The following is a 25,163-nucleotide window of genomic DNA, read 5'->3' as shown; positions in this document are numbered from 1 at the left end:
GTTCAGATAGGGTTCCAGACAGGTATTGTTGGAAACAGCTCAGCTGCTGAAATAATTGGAGTGGAGGAGGGTTATTCTAAGAACATTCAGTAAACTTCCAGACTACTAAATCTTTCCCAACTGGAAACAGTTTAATGATGGGCTTAGTTGAAGCCCACAAATATAAACATGTTCAAACTTTAAGCAGAACTCAGATTAAATTGCTTTTGCTAAACTTCTGCCTTTTAGCTACATCACTGATTACCTGATTACCAGTGCTCTGGATTCTAAGGGCACTCTAGATTCCAAGAGGAGGTTTCTTCTGGGCAGATGAATAAATTATCTCAGGCTCTATTTTAATACAGCTGAGAACAGTCCACTGACTACCCAAACCACTATAATTTTGTGCAGTGCCTATAACACAGTTGAAACAACAACAGTCACAAAGCATTCAGGGTCCATATCCTACAAGGTCCTGCTGGTCTCAAAATTGATATAATCAGACACCTAATGCAGAGTAACAAATGCTCTCCAAGAAACCAGCCCTTTTAAAGATGATAAACTAATTCTGATTTTGCTCTTGGTTGTCTTTGATTGGCAATGTGTATGTGGATTAATCTCACCCAGAATTCACCAAACAAAACTTAGGCATCTATGCAAAACTGCTGCTCCAGGTTTCCTCTCCCTTACCCTTCTGATCTGGTTAGGACAGAAACAAACCAGCAATCTGCCTAAACTCTCACCACTGGCTGAGAAGAGACAAAGACAACCCATTTAATTTTTTTCCTTTCTAAAGTAAGGCAAGATGACAGCCAAAATGATTGGCATACAAACAGCGCACAAATTTCAATAAGGATGATCTTTCCTGTCCAGATGAACTTGATTGCTTAAGACTTCAATCACAAAGAAAATCTGGTGAGACACCGGTTTGCCACTAGATAATAGAAAGCATTAATTATGGTAATCCCTTCACTCGCAAGAGTTTTCTCAGAGGGCAAATACACTATGTCTTAAATTCCTGCATAAGGAAGACACTTTCTTTCAGTAAACTTTGTCTCCTAATTCAGTGACCTGAAATGCTCACTAAAGCAGATATGTCAAATTACAGCTTTGCTCATGTAAGGCAGCAAGTGAAAACCACTAGGAGCTTGTAAAAGGTGGTAAAGGAACTGGGAAAATTCAGCAGGACATAAAATATTCTTTGCTCATTCTAGTTTCCCTTCATTTGTAAATGCTTTACAAAGATGTTTAAAACACATGGTAATAAACAAAGCAAAAAACCAGGAGGGAAGTCATCCTAGAGATCAGAAATGACACTGCTGGCTAGAACCTACTTGCAAGAAAGTTCATATGGGTAAGACTCTTCAGAGATGGAAAACGTAACTAAGTTTTTATCAAGACTCAACATAAATCCAAATTTTGCTTCTCCACAATTATCACTACTTGCTTGTAGTGCTCTGAGGTGCTTTTACAGTGTCACACTGAGCCAAGAGTTCCCACTGTGCCTATGTGGGGCACTGTATAAGCATGACACCCAACTGTTCACCCAGACAGGAGACTGTGCAACAGACTGTGTGATGCCTGATGACAAAGACAGAATGGGGAACTGAGCTGTGACAATGAAGAAGTCTTTACTCTAGTAAAAGACTCAGAGTAAAAACTACATATCCAACTTCCAAAAAAGTTTAACTGGCGTTGTGGACATATCCCCTTCCCATTGACAGCTTTCAGATATTCTTCCAGAACTGATCTATATACAGCTTAGTTCAGATCACCTTTCTGGGCTTGATTTCAGCGATGAAGTACGGTTTGGCAGTGGCAAAGTGGCAGACCTCTTCACAACCTTCTCTGAATCAATATTGTCCATCTCACTCTTGGAGCGGGGAACTTGGGTTCTGCCTGTAGGATAAATCACATATAGGACTATTGGTGAACTGGATAGGAGGCAGATAAACACATGCTTTACATGCCCTTTCTTTTTGACAGGTTAAACAAGAAACGTGAACTACTTACTGTCCTCAGAATAGGAATAACGAGGAGAGAATGAATCAGAATCTTCATCTGAAAGACAAAAGCATTTTGCAAGTGAGTTGAAAAAGCCCCAAAGAAGAAGCACCAGAGACCCTTTAATTTCTTCTACTAATGTATTCACCATAATTTGAGTGATATGCCCAGTACTTACCACAGGAAGAGGATCCTAAAGAATAAAACTCCAATGAGGTTTAAATTGCATTTGAAAATAATTCCTAGATTAGATATAAATACTAATATACTATTTACACTAATACCTTTCCTCAGGCTCTCAAAATATTTTAGAAAATAATCCCTTTTTATCATAAAACTCCTCTACAGCAAGGGTTATAGATCCGCTTTATCAAAAGCTGAGAGATAAATAGAGGTTCCAAAAGCCATAGTATATTATTAAAATAACTGATTAGGTACTAGACACAGTAGTACAGCTGGGGATCCATGCTGACAATCACATATGACTCTTGTATTTAGCTACTAGAGGGCATCCAAAAGCAGGCAATGAAGACAGTGAAGAGTCTAGAGGTGAAGCCATGTGAGGAGCAGCTGAGGTCCCTTGGTCTGTTCAGCCTGGACAAGAGGAGGCTGAGGGCAGAGCTCACTGCAGTTAGAATTTCCTTGTGGAAAGAGAATGGGCAGGCACTGATCTCTGCTCTGTGGTGACAGTGACAGGACACAAGAGAATGGCCTGAAGTTGTCAGGGAAGGTTTAGGTTGGATACTAGGGAAAGGTTCTTCACCAGGAGGGTTATCAGGTACTTTAACAGCTCCCCAGGGTAGAGGTCACAGCACCAGCCTGACAGAGTTAAAAAAATGTTTGGACAACACTCTTGGGCACGTGGTGTGACTTTTGGGGGTGTCCTGTGCAGGGCCAGGAGTTGGACTTTGATGATCCTTGAGGGTCCCTTCCAACTCAGAATATTCTGTGATTCTGTGACTGCAAAGAGAATTGTGAGCCAAAGTATTACTAATACCTCAGCAAAGAAACCACTCAATGTGGCAGAGAAAAAGACATAAGAACAAAGAAAATGAAGCTAGAATCAACTAGATTTAAAAAAACATTTTAAAAAAAGTTCTTGTGAATTTAGTGATGACAATCGACACCTTGAAACAACTTCTAAATTTTCTCTCATGGAAGACATCAATCTGATGCTACAGCCAATCTCAAGTCCTGGAAAAAAACAATTTGGCTAACACAGCTGACCTCAAGTTGCACTCAAGCCTTCATCAAGCCTTTCAGGAAGGCTCAGGGTAGTCTAAACTTCTAACCTATCTGCTTTAGTTCTCTTGGTGAATAAATTAGAAGGTTAAAGTTCTAAAAAGATGGTTATTGATTCTTATTATGTCCATCATAACCTTCAAGTTAAGAAGGCCAGTTCCCATGCTTTAAAACTTACTGACGAAAACCAAATATTTATATTACACTGAACTGTTTACAAAAATTACTTGTATTCTTAAATACAAGTTTTATTTACTCAGATAGAAAAATACATGGTAAATCACACAACTCAGTAGTCCCTACAAGTACAGGTAAACAAATGTCTAAAATTACCTTCACAGCTATTCACCTCTAATAATCTTTAGTGTTGATAAATAAAAGAGAATTATATTTACTTACCAGAAGATAAATATCAATATTCATTGTAACTCATCATTCAAACAAGAAAAACCATACAATAAAAATTCACTTCAGATAATGGCTGTTTTCCAATTTCTTATATTCTAATATCTACAGTAATGAGGAGAATAGGTATGTTTTTTCTCTGAGTATCTTATGAAGAAGAGTGTCTTCATTTCTTTCCTTTTTAAACAAGAAATACTGAAACAAATCTGGAGTGATTTGATAACATTAAAGAGTAAATCAGAATTGACTATTAAAACAACATCTTCTGTTTCTCAAAGCTGCATTCTATCTATGAGATTCTACTTCACAAAGCAGATTATCATAAATTTGTAACTTCAAAATCTGATTTCTTTAAAGAAGAGAGGCTATTTCCCTCTAGATGGTAGAGAATCTGCAGGGTTAGATTTAATTTCATGGATTGGACATACTCTGTATGGTTTCAGAAATGCTGAATATATTTTTGAAGGGAGCCCAGATCTTGATGTTTCTAGGAGATCCTATGCATCAATCCATTCTGACATTAATTGTATGAAAGTGAGGCTCCAACTCATCTCTGTATAAACACTTCCACTGACTATGGATCTTTGAAGTGTTTTCTAAGCATGAAACATGTCCTGCAACCCCTCCAACTCTTCTACATCATCAAATATTTTGTATTTCTTATCAAGACAAGAATCCAAGTAAATATTAGAGAAATGTTTCCTAATATATTGAGAAAAATTTAGTGTTTAGTCCAATAAAATTTTAACTATATAAACCAGCAAATTACTTTCATATGCACATTTCTAAGTGAGAAATGTGGAGATATTTATGGGAGAACAGACTCTTTAATATATTGTCATCATGGGGTTTGAAAACTATGTTAGTCCAGATGAGCAAAATGAATTTTCAAACCTCATTATGAACAAGGAAATATTCTCTGTGAAATGCTTTTACCCATTAATTTCTGAAACAGTTTCTCTCACACTCATACCCACATAACATTCTGCCAAGAGAAAATAACTTACCCTGCACTACAATTTGCAAGACAGGGCTCTTTACCTAATGTATTTCACTAAAAAATATCAAGTATCTTAGATATCTGTACGACTCTTCATTCACATTCTTTTTAACAGTGAAATACACCTGACATTTCCTTGCCTTCTTTGAGTATCTCAGCTCATACTGCATGCTTTCTTCTTACACAATACCCACCAGATGTTTAATGCAAATATTGAATAAAATGGTTAATTAAGAGTCTCACCAGGGCTGGCTTGAGGCACAGGCTAAGTAGGCAAGTTTGCAGGATCTAAAATGTCACCAAAGCACCAAGACAACAAGGCTGTCACCAATAACTTCCCAATCAGGAAATGTCTGTACACCCAATGTGTGCAGCAGATTCCAGTGTTTCTCATATACAAATATTTTGCACAGTCACACAATAATCACTGCAACAGATGCTGTTTCACCGTCCCCAAAATATGACTGCAAAGTATTCTGATTTGAATATGAAGTTTAAAGGAATCTGCTTGAAAGGAATCTGCTGAGCGCATGAAGAGATAAGGTAAAGACAGTGTTATTTCAAGATGCAACATGTGCTGATGAATCCAAACTCTGTCCTTGCCTAGATATGCCAAGTGCACCTAAAACCAGCCCTGAACCTATGCTATCAAGTTGTTTTTATTTTAAAAACTACACTAAGGGACTGATCCAAAACCCACTGAAGCAAGTAGCCTTTTTACTAATATGCTTCAGTGACATTCTGGGTCTGGCCCTAATACTATGTTAATGTTAAAAACCAGAAGCAAATAGTTAACGGAATTTATTGATTTGAGGGGGATGGGGGAGAAATCTCAGTTAAACCTATGTTTACACATAAAGTCAGCAATCTAGATATGTTAAATAATCACTGCACACGCAACTGATAAGTGCAGAAAACCAAGCAAACCCCAAGTCTGAAGCATTACTCAAATACTAGTTACAAAGCCAGAGGAGCACTGCAAAGCCAAAAAGGCATCATACAATCAAGGCAATGCTTAGAGTGCAGCAAATCATTATGAGGCAGCATAAAGCTCAGCAACTAGAAAAAACTCCAGGAAGAAAATAAATTGATAAGGCAGCATTTGTGCAGAAAAAATATATATGGACCTTTATTATTACCTTCAGAGATAGGACTAGGAGTAGACGCAGGAAACTGGTATGTAGGAGAATAAGGATTTTCTTCTGCAGCAGAGAAAAGCAGTGGATTTTGAGACTATCCACAATGAAGTGGAGGTTCTGCTTCATCCCCCAACTTCTATCACCACATGATTTTATTCCCTACTTTAATAACACTATGGTATCGTACTTTAAAAGAGATTAATGGATTAGCAAATATTTAGTTGTTTTATGAATCCCACAAGAAGGTATACTGGGCATAACTGAATTTCCAGGCAGTGTAACAGAAAACTAGAACCTGAATCTAGTTATTATTAGGGCACTATAGTACAGTTAACTCAAAGCACAAGACAACAGATACTCTGACTAAACTTCTGGTACCTTCAGGTTTTTGCTGGATTTCAGGAAGTTCAGGAAATGTGTAGGTAGGGCAATAAGGGTTTTCTTCAGGATTGTCTAAGGAGAGGAACATGATTTGCAAAAAAGAACAGAGAGGACAGATTTTAAGGGGAAGAAGGGCGAGCCAAGAATCCATTCAAGTCGACTACAGTCCCTCACATGCTGATGACACAACCTAGAATGCCTTTTTGTTTATTGCTGCCTTGCATGTCTGGTCCTTGTGAAAGATCCTGGAAGCCAAGGGGACTGAACTCATTCTCTTCCATCTGTGCATGGGTTTCAGCTGAGCTCAAGAACCTCTGTTAGGAGCAGCAGGATTAGGAAATAGTTTAACTTCTCCTCTTCCCATCCACTACAGCACAGCATTTATTTATGCATAAAGCTCATCAGGACAGCACCTGCAACAGCAAATACAGCTCCAGTTTTGCATGCTCTGCATTTTGTTCCAGAAGCACAGAATTGAGCTGCGCCTGCCTGCGAGTCGGGCTGTTCAGAGGGTTCAGCTTGCAAGTGCTACTGCAGCCATTTCTCACACAGAAAAATGTGAATGTATCAGCAGTCAGGCATAGAAGTGCCCCAAGGTGGGAATCCCCTGAGAGTTCACCACTATTAAGTTTTTAAGTGCTCACAACAATTCTAGGTTTTCAAAGGAGAAAGATTAGGGTTCTGAAAAAGGAGAGTTCAGATTCTGAACTCACAAAAAATTAATGGAAACCTTTCCACTGTTTTCAGTGAACTTCAAATCATTCTTTGTTGTGCAGGTACTAAGGCTTAACAGTGTAAAAAGTTTCCTCTTATGCACAGAGAAGTTTCAGAGATAACCTACTGTATTTTAAATACAGTGGATTGCATTAGCTGGTAAAACTGGAATGCAGGGATCTATTTTCTCTTATTATGGAATTATTACCGACTTTTCTGGTCTCAAATAGTACAGTTGATTTCATGAGGACACTGCAGTTCACCTTTCAGAACAACTCAGACCTTTCTTTGGACTTCATTGTTCTCCTACCTTTGACTTCAAATTCATTGGTTGAGTTCTGTGGTGCAGAGCACACACTAGTTAACATAAAATACTTTTATTTAACATCCAGTAAAATTCTTCATATGAATGAAACAAAATGTCATCAAGGTGATGTTTTAAAGTAAATAAAAACCATCTGTGCTACAGTACCTCTATTTAGCTTGTGGATCTGTTTGAACATTGTCTTGTACCAGTCCTTCGATCTGTCTGTATTCTGTTGGAAAAATAAATACACATAGAAATAATCAATACTGACTTTACCAGCCTTTCAAAGTTATTACAAATCTTTGAACAATGAAAAAAAATTACACTCCATGTAGGAGCTGTATCATATGAATATCCTGAAATACTAATTATTTCACTCAGATATATCATCTCATATGTTTCACTCATGTAAATAATAATGTAAAAGCTTTGCAGAGACAGGTTGTAATCTCTTTAGAACTGGAGATTATATGAAATGTTTTGTATATTGATCTGGTTTGACATCCAAAATTAAACAACTTCCCTGTTTTAGTCATACATAACAATTTTCTAAGTATTCAGTGGAAAGTTAGAAACATGGAGTGTTTACGTAATTCTGGAAACTAGTTGTAAAAATAGGTTAATAATTCTTTTCATAATTTTCCCTGAACACTGAATGAATGTAATCCCATATAAAAGCAGTATCTGCCTCTAAGATGGCTAAAATGAGACAAAACTCTCCTTCAGCTGCTAGATGGGAAGGAAACACAGGAGCAGAAAATATCATTTTCAGGTATTAGGAGAAGAAACACTTATTTTTAATTTACTTTTCCCTGAAGCAGCTGAAACAGGTCATAGATAACAAATAGAATAATTAATCAAAAATATATTGGAATTAGAATTCTATCTTCACTTAAATCTCTGCAGCTTTAGTGAATTCCTTCAGTGCTTTTACCCTCAGTGGAATTCCAATGTCATCGACAGAGGTATCAGCCATGTAGTGAGGGCTCCTGGCAGTGCTTCTCTTTTCCTCCACTGCCCTCTTCTCACTAGGCACAGTCTCCTGAGCCGGCTTGTCCCGTAGAAGTGCTGAATCAACTTTATCAGAAACTAATCTGTCTGGCACTGAATCTGGAAATGACAATGGGGCATTTTTACCTCATCCCAGCATTTCAGAACATCACCATATTCTGCTCTTTTAAGACAAAAATTCTAGCAAGTAGTTGATGAGACAGACTGTCACTGCTGGTTGTGATCAGCAGCTACACTGAAGGAAACATCCCCAGAAAATGCCCAATGCCAGCAACAGCAGGCAAGCATCTTAGTTATCATCACACATCTCATGACAGTCTCAGCTGTCATAGAAGACAACAATTTTGGTTTCAACAATTGTTTCTTTTGACCAATTAATAACTCTACAATGTCAGACTTCATCAAAAAGCAGCAGTAGTACAGTCTCCTGTACATATTTTTCTACTGATTTCAACCTAAAGGAGAATGGTATGTGGTAGTGGTGCACTACTTTTTAACAGATTGCATTCACCTGTCTGACAATCCCATTTGTTACAGACAATATGTGATGTTTCCAATTCATTTCCATGCCCTAATCAGAGTGTGTAAACAACAAATGTTGTATAAGTATACACATGACATGATTGCACAGGAGTCTGCATAAAGATGGAGGGAAATAACTAATTTCTTCAGATTGCCTTGCTTCCAAACTGGAATTCCTTGACACTGCCCAACTGAAACCCAGGGGTAGCAGCAGGCATCACCAAGGGACTTCAGGTTGTTCTGAAGGTCTGCTGTGCAGAGCTGCAGTACAACAACCCTTACACTCTGTGAAGGATTTTTTTCTATGTGGGTTTCCTGCAGAGGAAACACCTGCAATTTTAGTCTGCCTCATCAAGACTTTTGGAAATCCTGTAATTTTTACATCACTGCATGCAATGAAGAGAGAAAGATATGTTTATTCACATGCACATCACCATCCTGCCCAAAGCCATTAAATGTGTAGAAATCTGATAGGGCCAGACAGTGGTGGAAAGGCTCATGCATAGCAATGCATCGATCTGTTGGTACCATAAGCAAACACAATTCTGCCCTGCAAAACTCAGAACTAAACAATTTGTGTTCAAAAGGTTGGTAAATTTTATGACTTAGGACAAACAGATGAGTAATTTAGGTGTTTGGTATATTTCTTTGCGGTTCCTGGGCAGTGTGTTTGCTAAAGGCACCCCACAAGCTATCAAAGCAGCAGCTTTGCTCCAGCAGAGGCAGCAGCTGGGGGGTAGCAGATCTTTCATCATACCTGCCAGGCTACTAAGCCTTTTTTGCTGTTCTGTGGTAAAGGAAGAAACAAAACAAAAGAAATACAGGACAAATGTGTGAGACATAAACAGCAAGGCTCTGGTGCTGCATTTCTGACAGGCAAGAAATACACTGTAGAATGATAGCAGTTGCTGGAGAGAATCTGTTTTCAAATACCCTGCCAAAGTGACAGCACACAGTCCCTTCTCCACATAGCAGCCTTGTGGGATAACATAAATCTCATGATGCAGTGACCAATACATTTGCAAAGAGCACTTAAATTTTCATTTTTTTCATACAACATCAGAACATCAACATCAGAATAAACATCAGAATATTTAAAGCATTGGATAGGAGACAACTTGAAAACCAGTAAAAATTCACAGTCAAGCAACTTGGTAACTAACTCTGTTACCATTATCATGAAGTGTATTTTGAAATAATACTGCTGCAGCATTTCAAAGGGATATAGGAAAGGATAAAGTAATTGTTGGTACTTGCTGAGTCTCATCACATATTACTGAGCCACAGATTCAGTGGTTTGTGCACAGACACAGCTTGAAGGCTTTGATTCTCTAAACAGTCCCCTTGATTAGAGGCTTTTCATTAACCAGTTCCTAGACTGGAGTATTTGTGATATCTTTCAGCAGGTTTTACCACCCTAAAGTTTGTGCTTTCTAAAAGGATGTCCAAATGACTTACCCAAATCACAGCTGGGAATAAACCAAGAATGCTTAGCACTCTGCTCTCTGCTTTTTTATATTACCTAGCAATTATTTCTTTTCTTTAAAGCATGAAAGCCATTTGAAAAGAATAAAGTATTTTACTGACATAAAAAGCACAAACAGTTTTGAAAGCTCATATTGTTAGAACAAAGATTAAAAAACTTTAATATATTAAACAAACCTGTTATAAATTTATGATAAACCATGCCATGCAATGCCTGCACAGGAAATAACTGTGCTTTGGGGTGGCACAGAACACTTGCCAAGCAAGTCTGCTGTAGTAACAAACCTCCAGGTTTTCCAGAGGAACCCACCTTCACTACATATTGGTACTAAATGGATCATCTCAGCAAGGGAGACTGGTATTTCTCCTCAGTGCAGCTCCCTCACCAATACTTCTAACTTTGATCTTTAGCCCCAGCCCTCTGCTCTGCTGCCCACTGATGGCAAGCTGCTCCTGTACATAATGTTCACCTGATAGGAAAAAACCCTGCATGCACTGGGTGAAAGGAAGGGCCAGTGCTCTGAGCCAGAATAGATGGGAACCACCTGCTACAGGGTTCACTGGAATAAGCAGGCCACCAGGAATAGATTGCTGTATTGTAATAAATGCGGTATTAAAAGAAATACTGTATTATAAGAACTACAAATGAAAAATGTAACAATTCCCACCTCTGGAACTTGAGAGGAAAAAATGTGACAATGGTGTCACCAAGGAGAACTGTGTTGAATCACTGAGATCTTCTGACAAGAAAATATAGTTTAAGAAGTCAACGCTTGAGAGTTTTTTCCTATCTCTTTCCCACAGAGAAGAGAATATAATTAATTAATAGAATTTTAATGAAAAAACTCAAATGTACTTTTTACACGAAGGGGAGAATTCCTTTTCCCTTGTATCTCAGTGTAGGAAAGGGAGCAGCTGATGGATAGAAGCAGGAGCAGGAGGTGTCTGTTATTTCACTCTCCTGCCTGACCAGAGCCAGACTGTAGCCCCAGACACACACCAGCTAACTGAAGCTTTCACTTTTGATCTTGTGTTCTGCGAGTGTAAGCAAAGGCCAAAAGCTTGTAGGCTTCTCAGACAAAGGGTCAAGCAGAGAGATAAAACTGCTGGCAGAAATGAAGGAATGATTATAGATGCCCTCAGAGGTACCTCAAGAAGGCAGCACTGGAGGAGACTAAGACTTGAAACCAGTATAAAAAGGGGAAGAGGAAACATTTGAGAACCTGTTTGGTGCAAAATAAAGGTGTTGAAATGAAAATTTGCCAGACGTAAACAAGAGGCTCTGAAATTACTTGTTAATAAGTATGAATTTTATTCAGTTGGTATTACTGAAATCCAAGAGGAAAAATTCTGAGATCTTTCATCCCAATTTACTGAGATCAAGCAGACAAGAAAGGATATAGTCTGCTTCATGTGTTTCAAATGCCATTACCCATTTCTAAGTCTCTGATGGCTCCAAATCAACTAGCAATGAACTAGCAAATAAAGTACTAAATAGTAAGAAGTAGGTGGTGTCTGGTACAAGAGTCACTTCAGAGAATAAGAGAGCTAACTCCTTAAAAAGCAATCAATATTCCACTGAGGAGAAAGAACATCACATTATCCATCAGGAAGACTAAACTGCTGGAGACTTCAGACTTCCAGCATTAAAATGACCTTGAAATTTCTAATTTACAGGGTATTTCAGAGCATAAAAAAGGAATTTTCACTAAACATCATCTTGACATGAAGGAATTGATTTCAGCACAAAACATAATTAACCATTCAGGGCAAGGTGGAAATTTGATATATGCCATGGGAGCAACCTAGTTTTGTATTGAACAGATCAGGTTCATAAAGATGAAACCAAATATGAATCATGTCAGCCAGAACAGAAATTCAATAGCTAGCTAAAATTTGAGAACCATTTAAAAATATTAAACAGAAAAAAAATATTAATGCTATGCTGGGATAAATCCTAGATAGGAATGGAAGCACAAGGAACTGCAGGAAACCTTCAACACAAAAAATGATGGGAAATGTGCACCTACAAGAAGGCAGCATATGCTGGGAAGTGAAAGAAAATTACAGTGGAATAAAAGCATTAACAGAATGTCTCAGACTTAAAAATAGGTTTGAGGCACAAGAAGAATAAACAGAAACTAGCAATGATCTTGTTCTTTTACAAAATAGGCATGATGGTAATAAAAGGGAAGCAAAGATGATTCTCAAGATCAAAGACTGAAGCCTGTTTTAAAAAATTACCAAAATTCTCTATTAAATTCTAATTATCAAAAATCTCATGAGGGTCTGCAAAGGAGCACATCAATGCTGTAATTAAAATGGTTACGGTATGAAAGTGCAGGCCTTGACCCTATTATCTGATTTTATTTTCCCTTTAAGAAGGTAAGCCATAGAAATAGTGCATAGATTCCTGGAGCTTCCCAAATCCACTGGAAATCAAGGCAAACTGGACTGCCTCTCTGTGGTCTGTTACAAGCTACGGTCTTTAGTGATGTACAACAAAATGGGAAGCTGTGGTAATGCCAGCCACCAGGAGAACTTAAAAGGAGAAGCAGAGTTTCCCTCCAAATCCAGAGGTAAAGAGATAGAACTATCTATTCAGCTTTTGTGAGAAAGGTGTTGATTCCTGGGAGTTCTCAAACACAGCTGCTTTGCTCATTTGCAAATCCAGAGCTCAAGCATTACCGCAATATGAGTTTGAGTTGATCCAGTTACAGACAGAGGAAAAAATTGCCAAGATGAAACTTTTGGGCAAGTAGATTATTTACTATTGGGTAAATTCTGCTACAAATTCAGACATCAAATCTCTCCCACAGTAATAGAAAATACAGCTGCTTTTACACTGCAGTAGCTGGGAAGAAGCATATCACCTTTTCAAGATAGCACAAGCTACCCTGTTTCTACAGACAGATATATGGGAGCATACTACTCTTTCTACCACAACAAGACACCTGACAGCTGTTACCTTGCAATAGCTTACTCATATGTCACAGCCCAGTTAAAAACATCTCCCCAGCCTCAAAGAGCTTCTGATCCACAGGTTTTAATTAGAAAAAACTTATCACTCTTACTTGCCTGTTGTATGCTCCAGTCACTAAGACTATTTTGAGGCAACTTTGTTAGTTCTTAGTAGTCTGGACCTAATTATCAACAGCACATACATTCTCCAGTTCCTTGTAGCATAACAGTTTGTTCATTTTGAGCCAAAATTATCTATATGCAAGTCTCCTTACCTCGATTGTGCTGCAACAGGACAATAGTGGGATTGACGATTGTGGTAGAAGGATAGGCAGAGGCAGACTTGCTGATGGAGGTAATGGATGCTGGATAGTCAGTGCCAGGCTGGGGCACTTCATTTAGCACAGGACCTGGGTCCTGGAAAAAAGAGCAACACATGATTAGCAGCATGCCAATGGTGCTACACTGGGAAAATCTGGGAAAAACACCAACATTTTAGGCTGAATGAGAAGCATAATCACAGCAAATTTAGTAAAAAAGGCATAAGCACAAGTACTACCCTGCTTCTTGTACATACCCTGCTCATTGTTAATGAAATTAGTTTGCTAAGGCAGTACTATAGTTATTTGGTGTTGGGTTTCACAACTCCAACCCCAAAGGAGGGCACTAAGTTCATCTAGCAGACACTTTGGAGCAAACACAAGGTGCCAGAAATTAGCAAATCTGGTTTGGGGAGGGGGGAAGATGCAGACATCTTTCCCCTGATACTTTCACACACAAACATTTGTTCCAAGAGTATTCCTTTCATAGCAAGCCAGACATGCAAAACTCATGCAATTCTGGAATGAAACAATATTACTGCAGCTGGTTTGATAAGAAAAGTCTACGGAATTAAGTTAGCACCATCACTCAGGAGACAATGTGATACCTACCTGATTAAAGTAATGACATAAAAAGGCCCCAAAACTGACAGAGGGTAACAAGTAGGACTCTAGTAAGGAAGATGGATTTGCTGCTGGAGCACAGGTAGCAAGCTGCTCTTGCTCTCCTAAAGCATCTAGTTCCATTATTTGCTTATTTTAAACCCACCTCTGATATCACCACAGCTCTGGCTGCTCTGTAGAAATACAGGCTGTGTCTGCAGGGAGACTTTGAAAACTAGCTCACCTTTGAAAAGCCTCAGTCCATGGATATTGGACTTCTGGTGGTGGTGAGGTGGCTAAGATAAACAAGAGATGATGACTAAAGACTGTGTGTGCATCAGCTTAGACTGAGAATTTTCAAAGCTTCTTATGGAATCTGGATACACAATTACCCTTAATGGGGACTGAGCATCCAAACAAAGAGAATATGGGACAGCAAACCAAATTCCTGCACTCCTGCTATTCCACTGCCAGACTCAAATGCTGCAATCCACTGATCTGTAAAATCAGCTGAGCGTTCAGGGTATTTTCATCATTATTAAAAAACCCTGAATAAGGCCAGAATATTCCTACAGAAAAATCCCTACTTCCAGCTTGTCTGGCTAAGTGCAACTGCAACTCAGTGCCCTTCATTCACAGCAGCATCAGATGAAAGGACTTACAGCATCAGGCAGGGGACTGAACAAGGGCCAAAGTGAGGCCTGGCACCAGAGCTCAAAGATAAATCATAGTGACAGTTGGCCATAATCAGAACAAGCAACTACAGCCTCTCCAGCATGGAGGGGAAATGGGAAAGAACAACCTTATTCTGCAGCAGCTGGTCAGGCCATAGGCATTTCATGGGGACAGAAAAGAATCAATGGTCTTCAGGAATAGATGTCCCCTAGAGAGAGACCAGCCCCCTTTTGCTGACTGCAATAATATTCCAAGCAATTAGTAAAAAGGAGGAAGAGTCAGGGGAAAGTGTGAGAGATGGCTTTGAGCTTCACTTCAATAAATAAAATACAAATAGGAATCCCTCAAAGAAGAGGGATGCTGGATCAGGCTAGGCTCAGCAGCCCCAGTGATGTCACCAAAGAGGGTGAACAAAGACAATAGAAAACAGCTCACTAACTACATGCCTAAAGTGAGCATGTCCAAAAATGCTTCAACTCTCATCTCAAGAAAGTCAGGTACAGCAAAGTTTCCACTGCTCCTCTATGACTTGGATGCCTCCTGATTTTTTTTCTGGAATCTGCAGATAGACTCCATTAGGAAAAAAAAAAAACTAAAAACCACAAAACAACCCAAAAACCCCCTCCAAAACACAAATAAACAACACCAAAGAAACAAAAACCAAAATACCAAATCCAAACTTTAATTCATTGCTCTCTGCAATAAAAACCCTACCAATTTTAAGAAAAAATAGAAAGGCCAATGTTGAGAACTTTTGAAAATACCATCCTTGGTTGTTTTTTACTTTCCCCCAGCCCACATGCCTGTTTGCTAGATCCCTATAGAGTCAAAGGGCAGAGCAAGCACCATCATGAGAGAATGCAGTTTCTGCTGAACTTCTTCCTCGTCCTCACAAGCAAGCATAAAAAAAAGGTGGCTGTAAGATTTTCAGCACGAGGAGGTGAGGGTACTTTTTGCCCTCCTCTGCAATTTTAACTGAGAGTCACTTTTCCTTCTTGTCTTTGAGGACTCTTTTAAAAGGTGATGAGCCTAAAGAGAAACAAAATCTAACTCAAGATGAACACAGTAAATTCCAAGTTCAAACTCTTGTGGACTGAATTATTAAAAATTTTCAAAGACAAGCAATTACAAAATGATGAGACACTCTCTGCCTAATGTATCGCATAGCACCTCCACGCTTGGAGGATTCTTAGTACAGTAACTGATCTTACAACTTGCAGGTCATTGGATACTGGCAGCAATCTTACACTGATTTTATCAGGGATTTGTGTGGAGACCATATGGTCCTGTGGCTCCAAGTGGAACAGAAAGCCAACCCTAACCTTTAACTGGCTTGCTGTTGCTGCTTTAAATGTTATTCAAACACAATTAAGGATGCTATAAAAAGAGCCTGAAAGAATCAGTTAGTTGCAGCTATTCAGTTTATGCAGAATTCATTATTCTGAGCAAATCCTGTGAAGACTCTTAAGGTGTACATCACCCAGCAGAATGGGCACAAAAGGAGACAGTCAAATGCTGCAAGAAGTCAAAAGAAAGTTCAAAGCTGCACAAGGCAGGCAAACTGCATGCACTAGTACGGGACGCAAACATGGTTTCAGTTGTCATGCTGCTGGCAGGGAGTGAGTCATCACTCCTCCCTCAAGTTTAGTATTGCAAGGAGAAAGTAATTTTAATCCAGGAATACAAATTTAGGAAAAGGGCGAGGAGGGTACTTGGCAAGCTTACTGTATGTGAGATGACTCCAGTGATTTCAGGCTTCAAGCCCCTGTGCAAAGCCCCCGTGACTGGAGGGACAAGTGAAGGTGGTGATGAGAAGAATGGCAGTTTCGGGTAAACAGAGGGTAATGTGCCAGATGTGGAGGGTGCTTGGTTATGGTGGGATCCCCTCTGGAGATGTGGGGGAATAAAATCGTCTAGAGTTGGAAAAGTCAAGGGTGAGCCAGGAGAAACAATCTCAGGGAATACGGAGCCTTGCCCGAAAGGAACCAGAGGCGGTGGTGGAGTGCTGGAGCTGCCTTCTTGTTGTCTGTCTGGATTAACCTGAAGGAGGGGGACTACTATAACTCCAGGCTGAGCTGAGGTGGTGGCAGTGGCATCCTGTTGGAAACAAGGTGTTGTTATGCATTGGGGGAGATTGTTACTTTAGTCTAATGCAGCCATATCGTGTCATGCAAGGAATGTACCCAAAATGATACAAAGCCCCAGAAGATCTTCTTTCCTTCAGGAGACATACTTCTTCAGGTTTATAGCCCTGGCCTCTATGAACACAACGTTTTTCCACAAAAATATTTATTCCCCCTCACCACCCCTCTTCTCCAGTTCTGTGTAGCGAGGCTAAATCAAACAAAGAACAGCTCAGCATCCACCATGACTTGAGAAGCTCTAGCCATTATACATTACAGAGCTTGTTTCTTTTACATGTCCCTAAAATAGAAAGATCCTCACCAGACCAACCCAACTCCCTACAAACACCACACACACATACACGAACACACAGATCAACACTGAGGGGACATATATGGGGTGTTAAATATTATCAAGTAAAAGACCACAAGACTCAGGGCAGCACAACAGGTGCTGAGAAATTAAGGTAGGAGGGGAATAAAGCATTAAGGGAACATTGTAACGAATTAAAGAACTGTTCGCTCAGCTGCAAGAAAACAAGGTTATGGAGAAAACATGTACCATGCTGCGTCCCATTGCCTTGTATGGTGGCTGTCGCTGCTGAGTAAGGTAAGGCTCTTTTCTCATCCTGTCCTCTGTGGCAGCTGTGCTCTGGGGCTCTAGCACTCTGTCCCTCACAGCTTGCGGAGCTGATGACTGAGTCCGGGAGGGCTGGCCAGCACCATAACTAACTGCGTCTTTGCTGAGAACAATGTAAAAGTACGGCCTGGGAGGAATAGGAGGAGGAGGAGCAGCAGGAAGAGACTTTTCAGTGTCTGTTACAGAGGGAACAATGTTGGTGGCCGGTGCCTGAGTGAGCTCAGCACCCAAACTGGTGCTGGCTGCTGGGTCATGTGTGGTGCCAGTGGAATTTTGAGATGCGCCTGAGCAAGTGCTGTTAGATAAACAAGCTACATATAGTTTGCTGACCTTTTTATCCGCCTTCGTCTCATGACTGGAATTCATTCCAGCCTTACTACTGGGATCTGCCCTGACAGGGTTGCGTTGTATGGATGATGCACCCGATGAGGAGTGACTTTCCAAGAGTGGCTGCCCAGCATGCATCTCATCTTTGGGGCCTGAAGAGGCAGAACGCCCTGCTGGCAAGCCTTGCTTCCCACTGGGGACAGCCCCGTAGGGGGTAGGTGATGACAAATAACAGCGTGCACTGGTGTTTGGTGATGCACGCTGTGTGTAAGGCTTGGGTGCATTCAGGTACACGCAGTCCATGATGGGCACTGGCAACAGGTTGGTCACTTTAGTGTCAGTGCGAGGACGCCATGCAAAGCTTTCCTCTTTGGGAAGAGGAGGACGGGGAGGAGCAAGGGCCTGATCAGGCAGAGTCAAGAAGGTAGGAAGGAGAAAGGAAGCAGCATCAAATGAAAGGAAAAGGAAGGAAAAAAATTAAATTTTCAGAACGAATTTGATCATTAGACTTGGGTTAAGCAGGTTTTAATACAGCAAGAATAAAAAGCAAATACAGTATCTGGAAGGCCAGTGCAGAACTCACTCATATCCATCGTCCCACACATTCTTTCTTAGCACAGCCCACTGCAGCACACAAACTTAACCCAGCCCTCAAGTCCCTGCCTACGTGTTTCTCTCTCTGTGCTCAATAATTCTCACTACTGTGTTTTTTCAAGAGGCCTGCACAGCAACACTCACCATGCCACTGGGAAAGCCTCAGTCAAGATATAACATCATGGCTAACTAAATTCAGTCTCATGCTTGCATAACTAAACACTTCCCAGCACTGGGGACATTTGAACTGCAAAGCCAAATTCAGAGTTCTAGGCCATCTCTGCATGTTAAGTGCACTGCTGAAAAATGAATATTGCCAAGTTTCAGTAATGCTAATGAAAGCAGACATCAAGTGAGTGCAGTAGCCTACTACAGCTGGCTAAGTAAAAAAGTGAGCATTTCTTCATTATAAAGGCCAGTTCTTTAATTCTCTTTAGGATTTTTCCATCCTGAAAATGCTTTCAGGCAGACCAGAAAAATTAAAAGTTTCTTGAGGAACTGAGATCATCAGAATTTGCCTCCAGAATCAACATTGTCAAGAGAGAAATCCTGCTTCTAGTAAACAATAAGAAAAGCTTTACTGGTTTTGGTATTTGGCAACATATAGCTTGCTAACTCCAAATCACCTACCTACTGCATCTCCAATTACAGTGAATTTTTTATGAAAGCCAAACTGTTTTGAGACAAAATAACAGTACAGAGTTTTCAATTTAGTTATTGCTTTTTTTGCCAGTAGCTGAAAACAAAGATCTACTGGAAAGAAAAGAATACCCACCTGGTGAACAACAGCTCCTTGGATTTTTGCAAATTAACCATTTGGAGACTGTGAAAGTAGGTTTTACAAACACCCTGTTGACATACCTTTATGGGCAAAGGCTACCTATACCACTGCTAAAAATGTCCAAACCAGAGAATGAAGATGCCTTAACAGCTTGCAACATTCAAATCTGGAAAGGTATGTCCTTTAAAAATCATCCATATATGACAAGTTGTGGCAAGTACCTATTCTTGTTATATGGATATAGATGTAGAAAAATTTAATAAAATTACAGCTGCTGTTCCAAATTCTGCTGTCCTCATGCTGCCCCTCTGCCCCTCTCACCCTTTCCCTGAAGCATAAGGGAGTGAAGAAGTGGATTGCTTAGTGCTGTTCTGAAGGGCTTCTGCCTCTGAACAGGTTCATTCCTTTTGGAATTTCTTCCATTTCAGCTCAGTTTGACCAGTAGTTCTTGAGACTTCTGTAACAAGTATTATGTATGCCAGTACTCACTCTGTTCATCAACAAGATCAGGAAAGGACTACAGGACAGCTCTAAGTATTGAGCAGAAATGTGTCTCTCTTTAGGGTGCTGCTCCTTCATTTGAGCTGTTCCTTCTTCCACTTTCACTTATGGTACCTGGTCTGTAGCATTATTAAAGGGACCCTGATGATGGGAGCAGTCACACTGATATGGGACTGGGCTTTAAAGTGACTATGCTTCACACAAGAATCCAGATTCTAATGTAGGGTTTTCTTACCAGCTTCTAGACTGCTTCTGTGCAGACTGAGCACCCAAAAAAAACCCCAAAACAAACAAAAAAAACCCCACCAAAAATAAACAACAAAAAAAAAAACCACCAAAAAAAAAAAAACCACAACCAAAAAAAAAAAAAAAAAAAACCAAAAAAAAACAAAGATGACATTGCATGCATACAATGTCAGTCTGCATTCTTTCAGCAGATTGGCTTCAACAATTTACCTTCAGATAGAAATAATCTTTCCCTTGTTGGCTTCTATCAGTTGCAGCTTTAAAACTGAAAGGCATTTCCCCAATATTTTATTTTTAATGTAGGGTGCAACTCTGATTTCAGCCTGCAGCAACTTCTAGGAAATAAACCAGCATAAAATACAAAATAATTACAGATTATTACTTCACCTTTTTTCTTGCAAATAGCGTTGTCCTCCTCCTTTATTCACCGAGGAAACACTGTGGTGTGCCTGGATACATGAGCTCCACAACACTTTGCTGACATCGGTGTTGTCCCCATTTTAAAGGCATAAAAAGCTGAGGCACAGCAACTTACCCATCTGCAGTCAAGTTTGGAGTTCAACCCAGGACTCCTGATCATGAATTCAGTGCTTGCACCCAGATGATCACCTCAGGGTCACAGAAAAAAGGCTTACCTGTGGCTTGCTGTCTGAAGAAAGGTTTGGACGCACACTCCTATAACCCTTGGCAGCCAGAGAAGATGGCTGGGCATCCCCATTGGCATCAGTGTTAGACGATGACCTCCAATCATCTGCGAGGGGAAAGAAAATTCAGATCACAGATTCCCTCCCGTAGCAGGATAAGTGAAAGGAGGGGACTCTTTTCTTCTCTTCCCCGCCACTTTCTTTTTTTTCCCCCCCAGGCAACAAGAAATAATTCCAATAAAGCAACAGAAGTAACAACAGAAGCAGCCAATGTTTATACCTGTTTCTGGGTTTTCTGGCTCCAGACCTAAGTGTTTCACAGAAAGGAGGGACAGAGGAGGTGGGGGTGGAGGATAGACATAGAAGAAAAGAAAGAGGGGAAAAAATAAACCATTACATTTCCAGAAAACATGTACCAATTGAAGTCAAGAGTCAAGCTACTTCATTTCACACATAAATGCTTTCTGACAGGGCTGCGTAATTACCATAGAGACCAGCCCTAAACATGATGTCCTCCTTGTTTCTGACCTTTGTAAACACAAGGCAATTCATTCAGAGCAATGAAGAAACAATTGTTCATTGACATTCTTACTTCAGAGGCAAAAAGGCTGCCCAGCTAGCTACTTTCTAAAGCTGCAGCTTGACATCCAGACACCACAAATTACTGGAAATTTAGGAACCCTGTATACAGATTATGAAGACATAGCTATCCTTAACAGTATTGTTATATGTGATTGAGATAAAGGATTACCAACAAACAGATCAAATTTTGCAGACTAAGTGCATGAAGGGTGTAATAAGATACAACATCACTTTATAGGCCAGTCCCTGCAGCTACCTACAGTGGTCTCATCACATATTTACCTGCTTCCCACTGGGCTCCTCCCACCCTGTACCCATTTTGCTTTTTAAGTTATATACATGAAGCTCTTCCAGCTCCAAAGTACATTTCATAAAGCGATTGAGAGAATAAGCAAAAGAAGTATTAATGAACTGATTTCTATAGTAATGGACCCATTGCTATTCAGGCTGTTGGGAATTTATGAAGTCATCAACAGAAAGGAGAGAGGCAACAGCAGGGGGTAGGAGTGAAGAAACAGAGAAAGGCAAGCATAAAAAGAGGGTAGGTCATGGGTGGAGCAGAACAGGAGTATGAGAGTAGAAAGTGGCACATTAGGGCTAGGATTAATGGATTTGCCCTTTCTCCAACAATACAATCAGAAATGATGTATGCTTTGCTTTCAAGAGCACATTTTACACCCTCCCCCTTAATGGCGTCTTGCCTTTGGGAGTTCACCTCTTTGCCAGACCCACGACACTGGCCAGGTTTGCTGTGCTTTGCCTGTCTTCTACAATTAAGTAATTACACGTCTGCTACTGAAAGACAGCAGAGCTCTGTGGCGACGCTGTCTGCCTGGGAGGACTCTATGCCAGCTTCCCTGGCAACCCAGCTGAATGCTGCAGTGGCAGTAGCACCACTCAGCTTCTTTCTGTTCCACCTCATGCCTGGGGTAAAAAGTGATTACACAGGCTGCCCTGGGGGCAGTGGGGGCGGTAGGGGAAGAAAGAAAAGAACAAAGTTTTTGGTGCTGCTGACAAACTTTAGTCAATGACTGAGCGGTCATGAAACCTGCACTAGGAGTCAGTGTCTCTACTGGTGTGGTCCTTGCAAGAGGTTTCCAACTATGCTATGGAATTCTGGGCTTTAAAGCAAAATTATAAAGCAAGCCCAAGATCCTGGACTAACCTGTCTTGAGGTTACTATGAATAACAGATGCCAGTTAACCTTCCACCACTTACTTTCAGGTTGCTCAGCATCCTGAGGACATGGTGAAGTGATATTCCGATTCCCTTCATAGGATGGAGTTGCCCGGAGAGTTACAGCTCCTTTTCCACTGCAGACTTTTGTGGGATCCATTTCTACAGGAAATGCACATGCACAGAAGAAACACATAGAAAGGGATGATGCAAAGCTATCAGGAGCCATCAGAGCTCTAGAGTAATGTTAGCATGGTTGTCTCCAGGTGAATCAATCTAGTAATGTTTGTGCAGATGAAGATTAGCTCTGTATTTATAGCATTGAGAAATCAAAGCAGTTTTATATTCATGTAATCGATGAATGTAGCAGTTAAGTTCTGAGTTGGTGCAAAGGAGGGAAGAAAAAGGAGTGTTTGAACCAAAGGTCACAGGTCCATTTGCTTTATTTGTTCTACTTTGTACAGAGATACTGTGCTAGAAAGGACAGTCTTCCATTACACCTACAGCTCTTTTATAGGTATGTGACAGTGTTATAATGCACACACTTTGTGTGCCAAAGCTTAAAAATGCCTTTTGTGGAGGACTGAAAGAGGAAAAAAAAAAACTTTTGACCACTGGAAAATAAAATCTTGTAACAATGCTGAATATGATCAAAAGGCAAGGCACTGCAAGTCACCTCCCTGCCATCTCCCCACTTCATTGCAGTGTTTCACCTTCTGACACAGGAACCCAAATCCTATAAAGAAGGAAATTTCACACATGCCTATTCAGATCAACCTGTGATCATGATCAGATAACAGATCATGCCAGCATCCTTGCTGAGGCACAGTTCAGCACAGCTTCTGTGCAGGCTTACCTTTGTGTATTTCAGTCCATGATATGGGTTTTCTCCTCCTGTCATCCTATTAAGTAATAACAAACCAGTACTTCAAAACTACCTCTCTTTCTCCTCCTACTTAAAAATCTTTCTGGAGAGTTGTTTCCTTTAAGATACTTCTGGAAATAATAAGCCTGAAAAGTTTCTTGTTTCTCTAGGCTATTTCCATACACAAACACATCACCTCCTCTTCTCATGCACTATTAGTGACCTGCAGCTACCATCAGACCTCACTTACCTACACAGAGGTACCAGCCCTACCGTGACTGCACAGGGAGAGTGAAAGGTACTGAGCACATGCTGCACTACACAAGTGACAACACAATAATTTTTATTTTTATGGGTGGAGGATCATGCTGTCTCTGCATGGGGACAGATGCAGCTCTTCCCCAGGAACTGCTATTATAACAAAAAATGATGCTTTCAGAATGGACAGAGGGGACAAAAGCTGTTGTTTATTGTCCAGGCAACTGCCCACATTTTTACAGATCAGTATTCCCTGTCAGATTTCAGCAAGGCAATGCCCCACCAAACCCACAGTAGTACAGTGCCTAGAGACCATAGTAACACCTTGGCTGATGTTGCAAACCATGCAAACTACAGCCAGTGTGGTCACAATATGGGGAAACATCAATATGTTAGATGGACAATGGCAGTAAGAGAAGAAACTCAATGAATGTCAAACCCCTGTCTCTTCCTGAAAGCCCTCTGTGCTGGCATCTCCACTGTTGAAACCCTTACATGGGTTTCCAATGCTTTAGGGATTTCACAAAAAGCATCATTTTAGATCCATACTTAAGACTATAAAAAAGATGGAGTAAGCAAGAAATCAGAGCTTACTTTCCTATAGTTCAGCCCTTAGCTAACTGAGGCAGCATTGAGGCAGCCTCTGTGAGGAGAAAGACTATCCACCCAGACATATCAAAAGGTGTTTCATCCTTAAATATACCACAGCTGGTCACAACTCAAGGTCACCCACATCCCTGGTGAAATAGAAGTTGACTTCTCTGACTGATTTTTGCACGATTCAGGAAGGGTCAAGATTCCTTTTGCCCAAGAGTGCATTTCTGGCTATCATTCCCATCCACATGGCACAACACAGAGCCCAAGGACTCTATGGACTCACTTTCAAACCACAGGACAAAGATGTAAGCTCCAAGACCCCAGTTTTAAGACTGCTGTAACAGTAAAGCATGGACACAATGTTGGGAGTCACTAGGCCTGATATAAACATCCACAGAGAGTGCAGAGTAGCTGTCTTCCTACAACCCTATGCCTACATTTGCTTCACAGGCACTGGAGAGAAATGGAAACAGAGCTCAACATGTATGACACGTCAAAACAGTATCTTCATCATATTGGAGGAGAATCAAATTTGGGAATGAATTCTTTTTTTTTTTTTCCATACAACAGATTAAACCCGTATATTAAATCAAAAGAATAAGGGTCAGGAAAAAAAAATGCTCTGAATAAAAAAAAAAAAAAATAAAATGCTTTGAAAATATTTGAAAATAAAATCTTGCCAGACTATCTCACCTTGGGAGATGAAAATCAATGTCTGGAATGATGTATTGCTTCACAAATTACAGAAAACAAGAATCTGAATCTCTCAGTATAGAAATCTAGCAGCTAGTAATAAACAGGACACTAGCACTGTACAAGTCCAACAAAGCACATGTGTGACAGATTAGGACAGACAAGCAGTATCAGCTACACTAGTCTGACTGTCCAGCAAACTACAAGCATAATCTTGAACTTCTAGTGGGAAGGCATGTGCCTGGGGAAAGGGTGACAGCCTAACATCCTTACTCATTCACATGTGGATTAAATTCAGTGCATGTACAGAAAAACAAAACCATACCACCACTGTTGAACTATGCTTGAACCATTTGTTTTCATACAGACCAAAGATATGCAGGAAACA

At 40.3% G+C, this 25,163-nt stretch overlaps 1 protein-coding gene across 50 annotated transcripts in view; it reads right to left on the bottom strand.

Annotated features, from left to right (window-relative positions):
• SORBS1 (sorbin and SH3 domain containing 1) overlaps nt 1-25,163 on the bottom strand; it is a 208,431-nt gene that overhangs the window by 36,212 nt on the left and 147,056 nt on the right. For 12 of the 50 annotated variants that reach the window (XM_021548366.3, XM_021548389.3, XM_021548396.3 and 9 more), the window contains 12 exons: nt 22,405-22,524; nt 20,885-20,911; nt 20,596-20,711; nt 16,474-16,845; nt 13,426-13,567; nt 9,462-9,491; nt 8,106-8,281; nt 7,337-7,400; nt 6,148-6,222; nt 5,770-5,832; nt 1,993-2,040; nt 1,755-1,878 (listed from right to left, as the gene is read on the bottom strand). In XM_021548366.3, coding sequence (XP_021404041.1) covers nt 1,755-1,878; nt 1,993-2,040; nt 5,770-5,832; nt 6,148-6,222; nt 7,337-7,400; nt 8,106-8,281; nt 9,462-9,491; nt 13,426-13,567; nt 16,474-16,845; nt 20,596-20,711; nt 20,885-20,911; nt 22,405-22,524 — 1,357 coding nt within the window. Of the gene's footprint in view, nt 1-1,754; nt 1,879-1,992; nt 2,041-5,769; nt 5,833-6,147; nt 6,223-7,336; nt 7,401-8,105; nt 8,282-9,461; nt 9,492-13,425; nt 13,568-16,473; nt 16,846-17,433; nt 20,014-20,595; nt 20,712-20,884; nt 20,912-22,404; nt 22,525-25,163 lie in introns of those variants that run through there. The other 38 variants (XM_021548216.3, XM_021548265.3, XM_021548230.3 and 35 more) reach the window with 12 other exon arrangements.

The sequence above is a fragment of the Lonchura striata genome, chromosome 7 (genome assembly GCF_046129695.1).
Source record: "Lonchura striata isolate bLonStr1 chromosome 7, bLonStr1.mat, whole genome shotgun sequence".
Classification (NCBI taxonomy): domain Eukaryota; kingdom Metazoa; phylum Chordata; class Aves; order Passeriformes; family Estrildidae; genus Lonchura; species Lonchura striata.
Note: the sequence above shows the minus strand (reverse complement) of the source record. Positions and strands in the feature narration are given on the sequence as shown.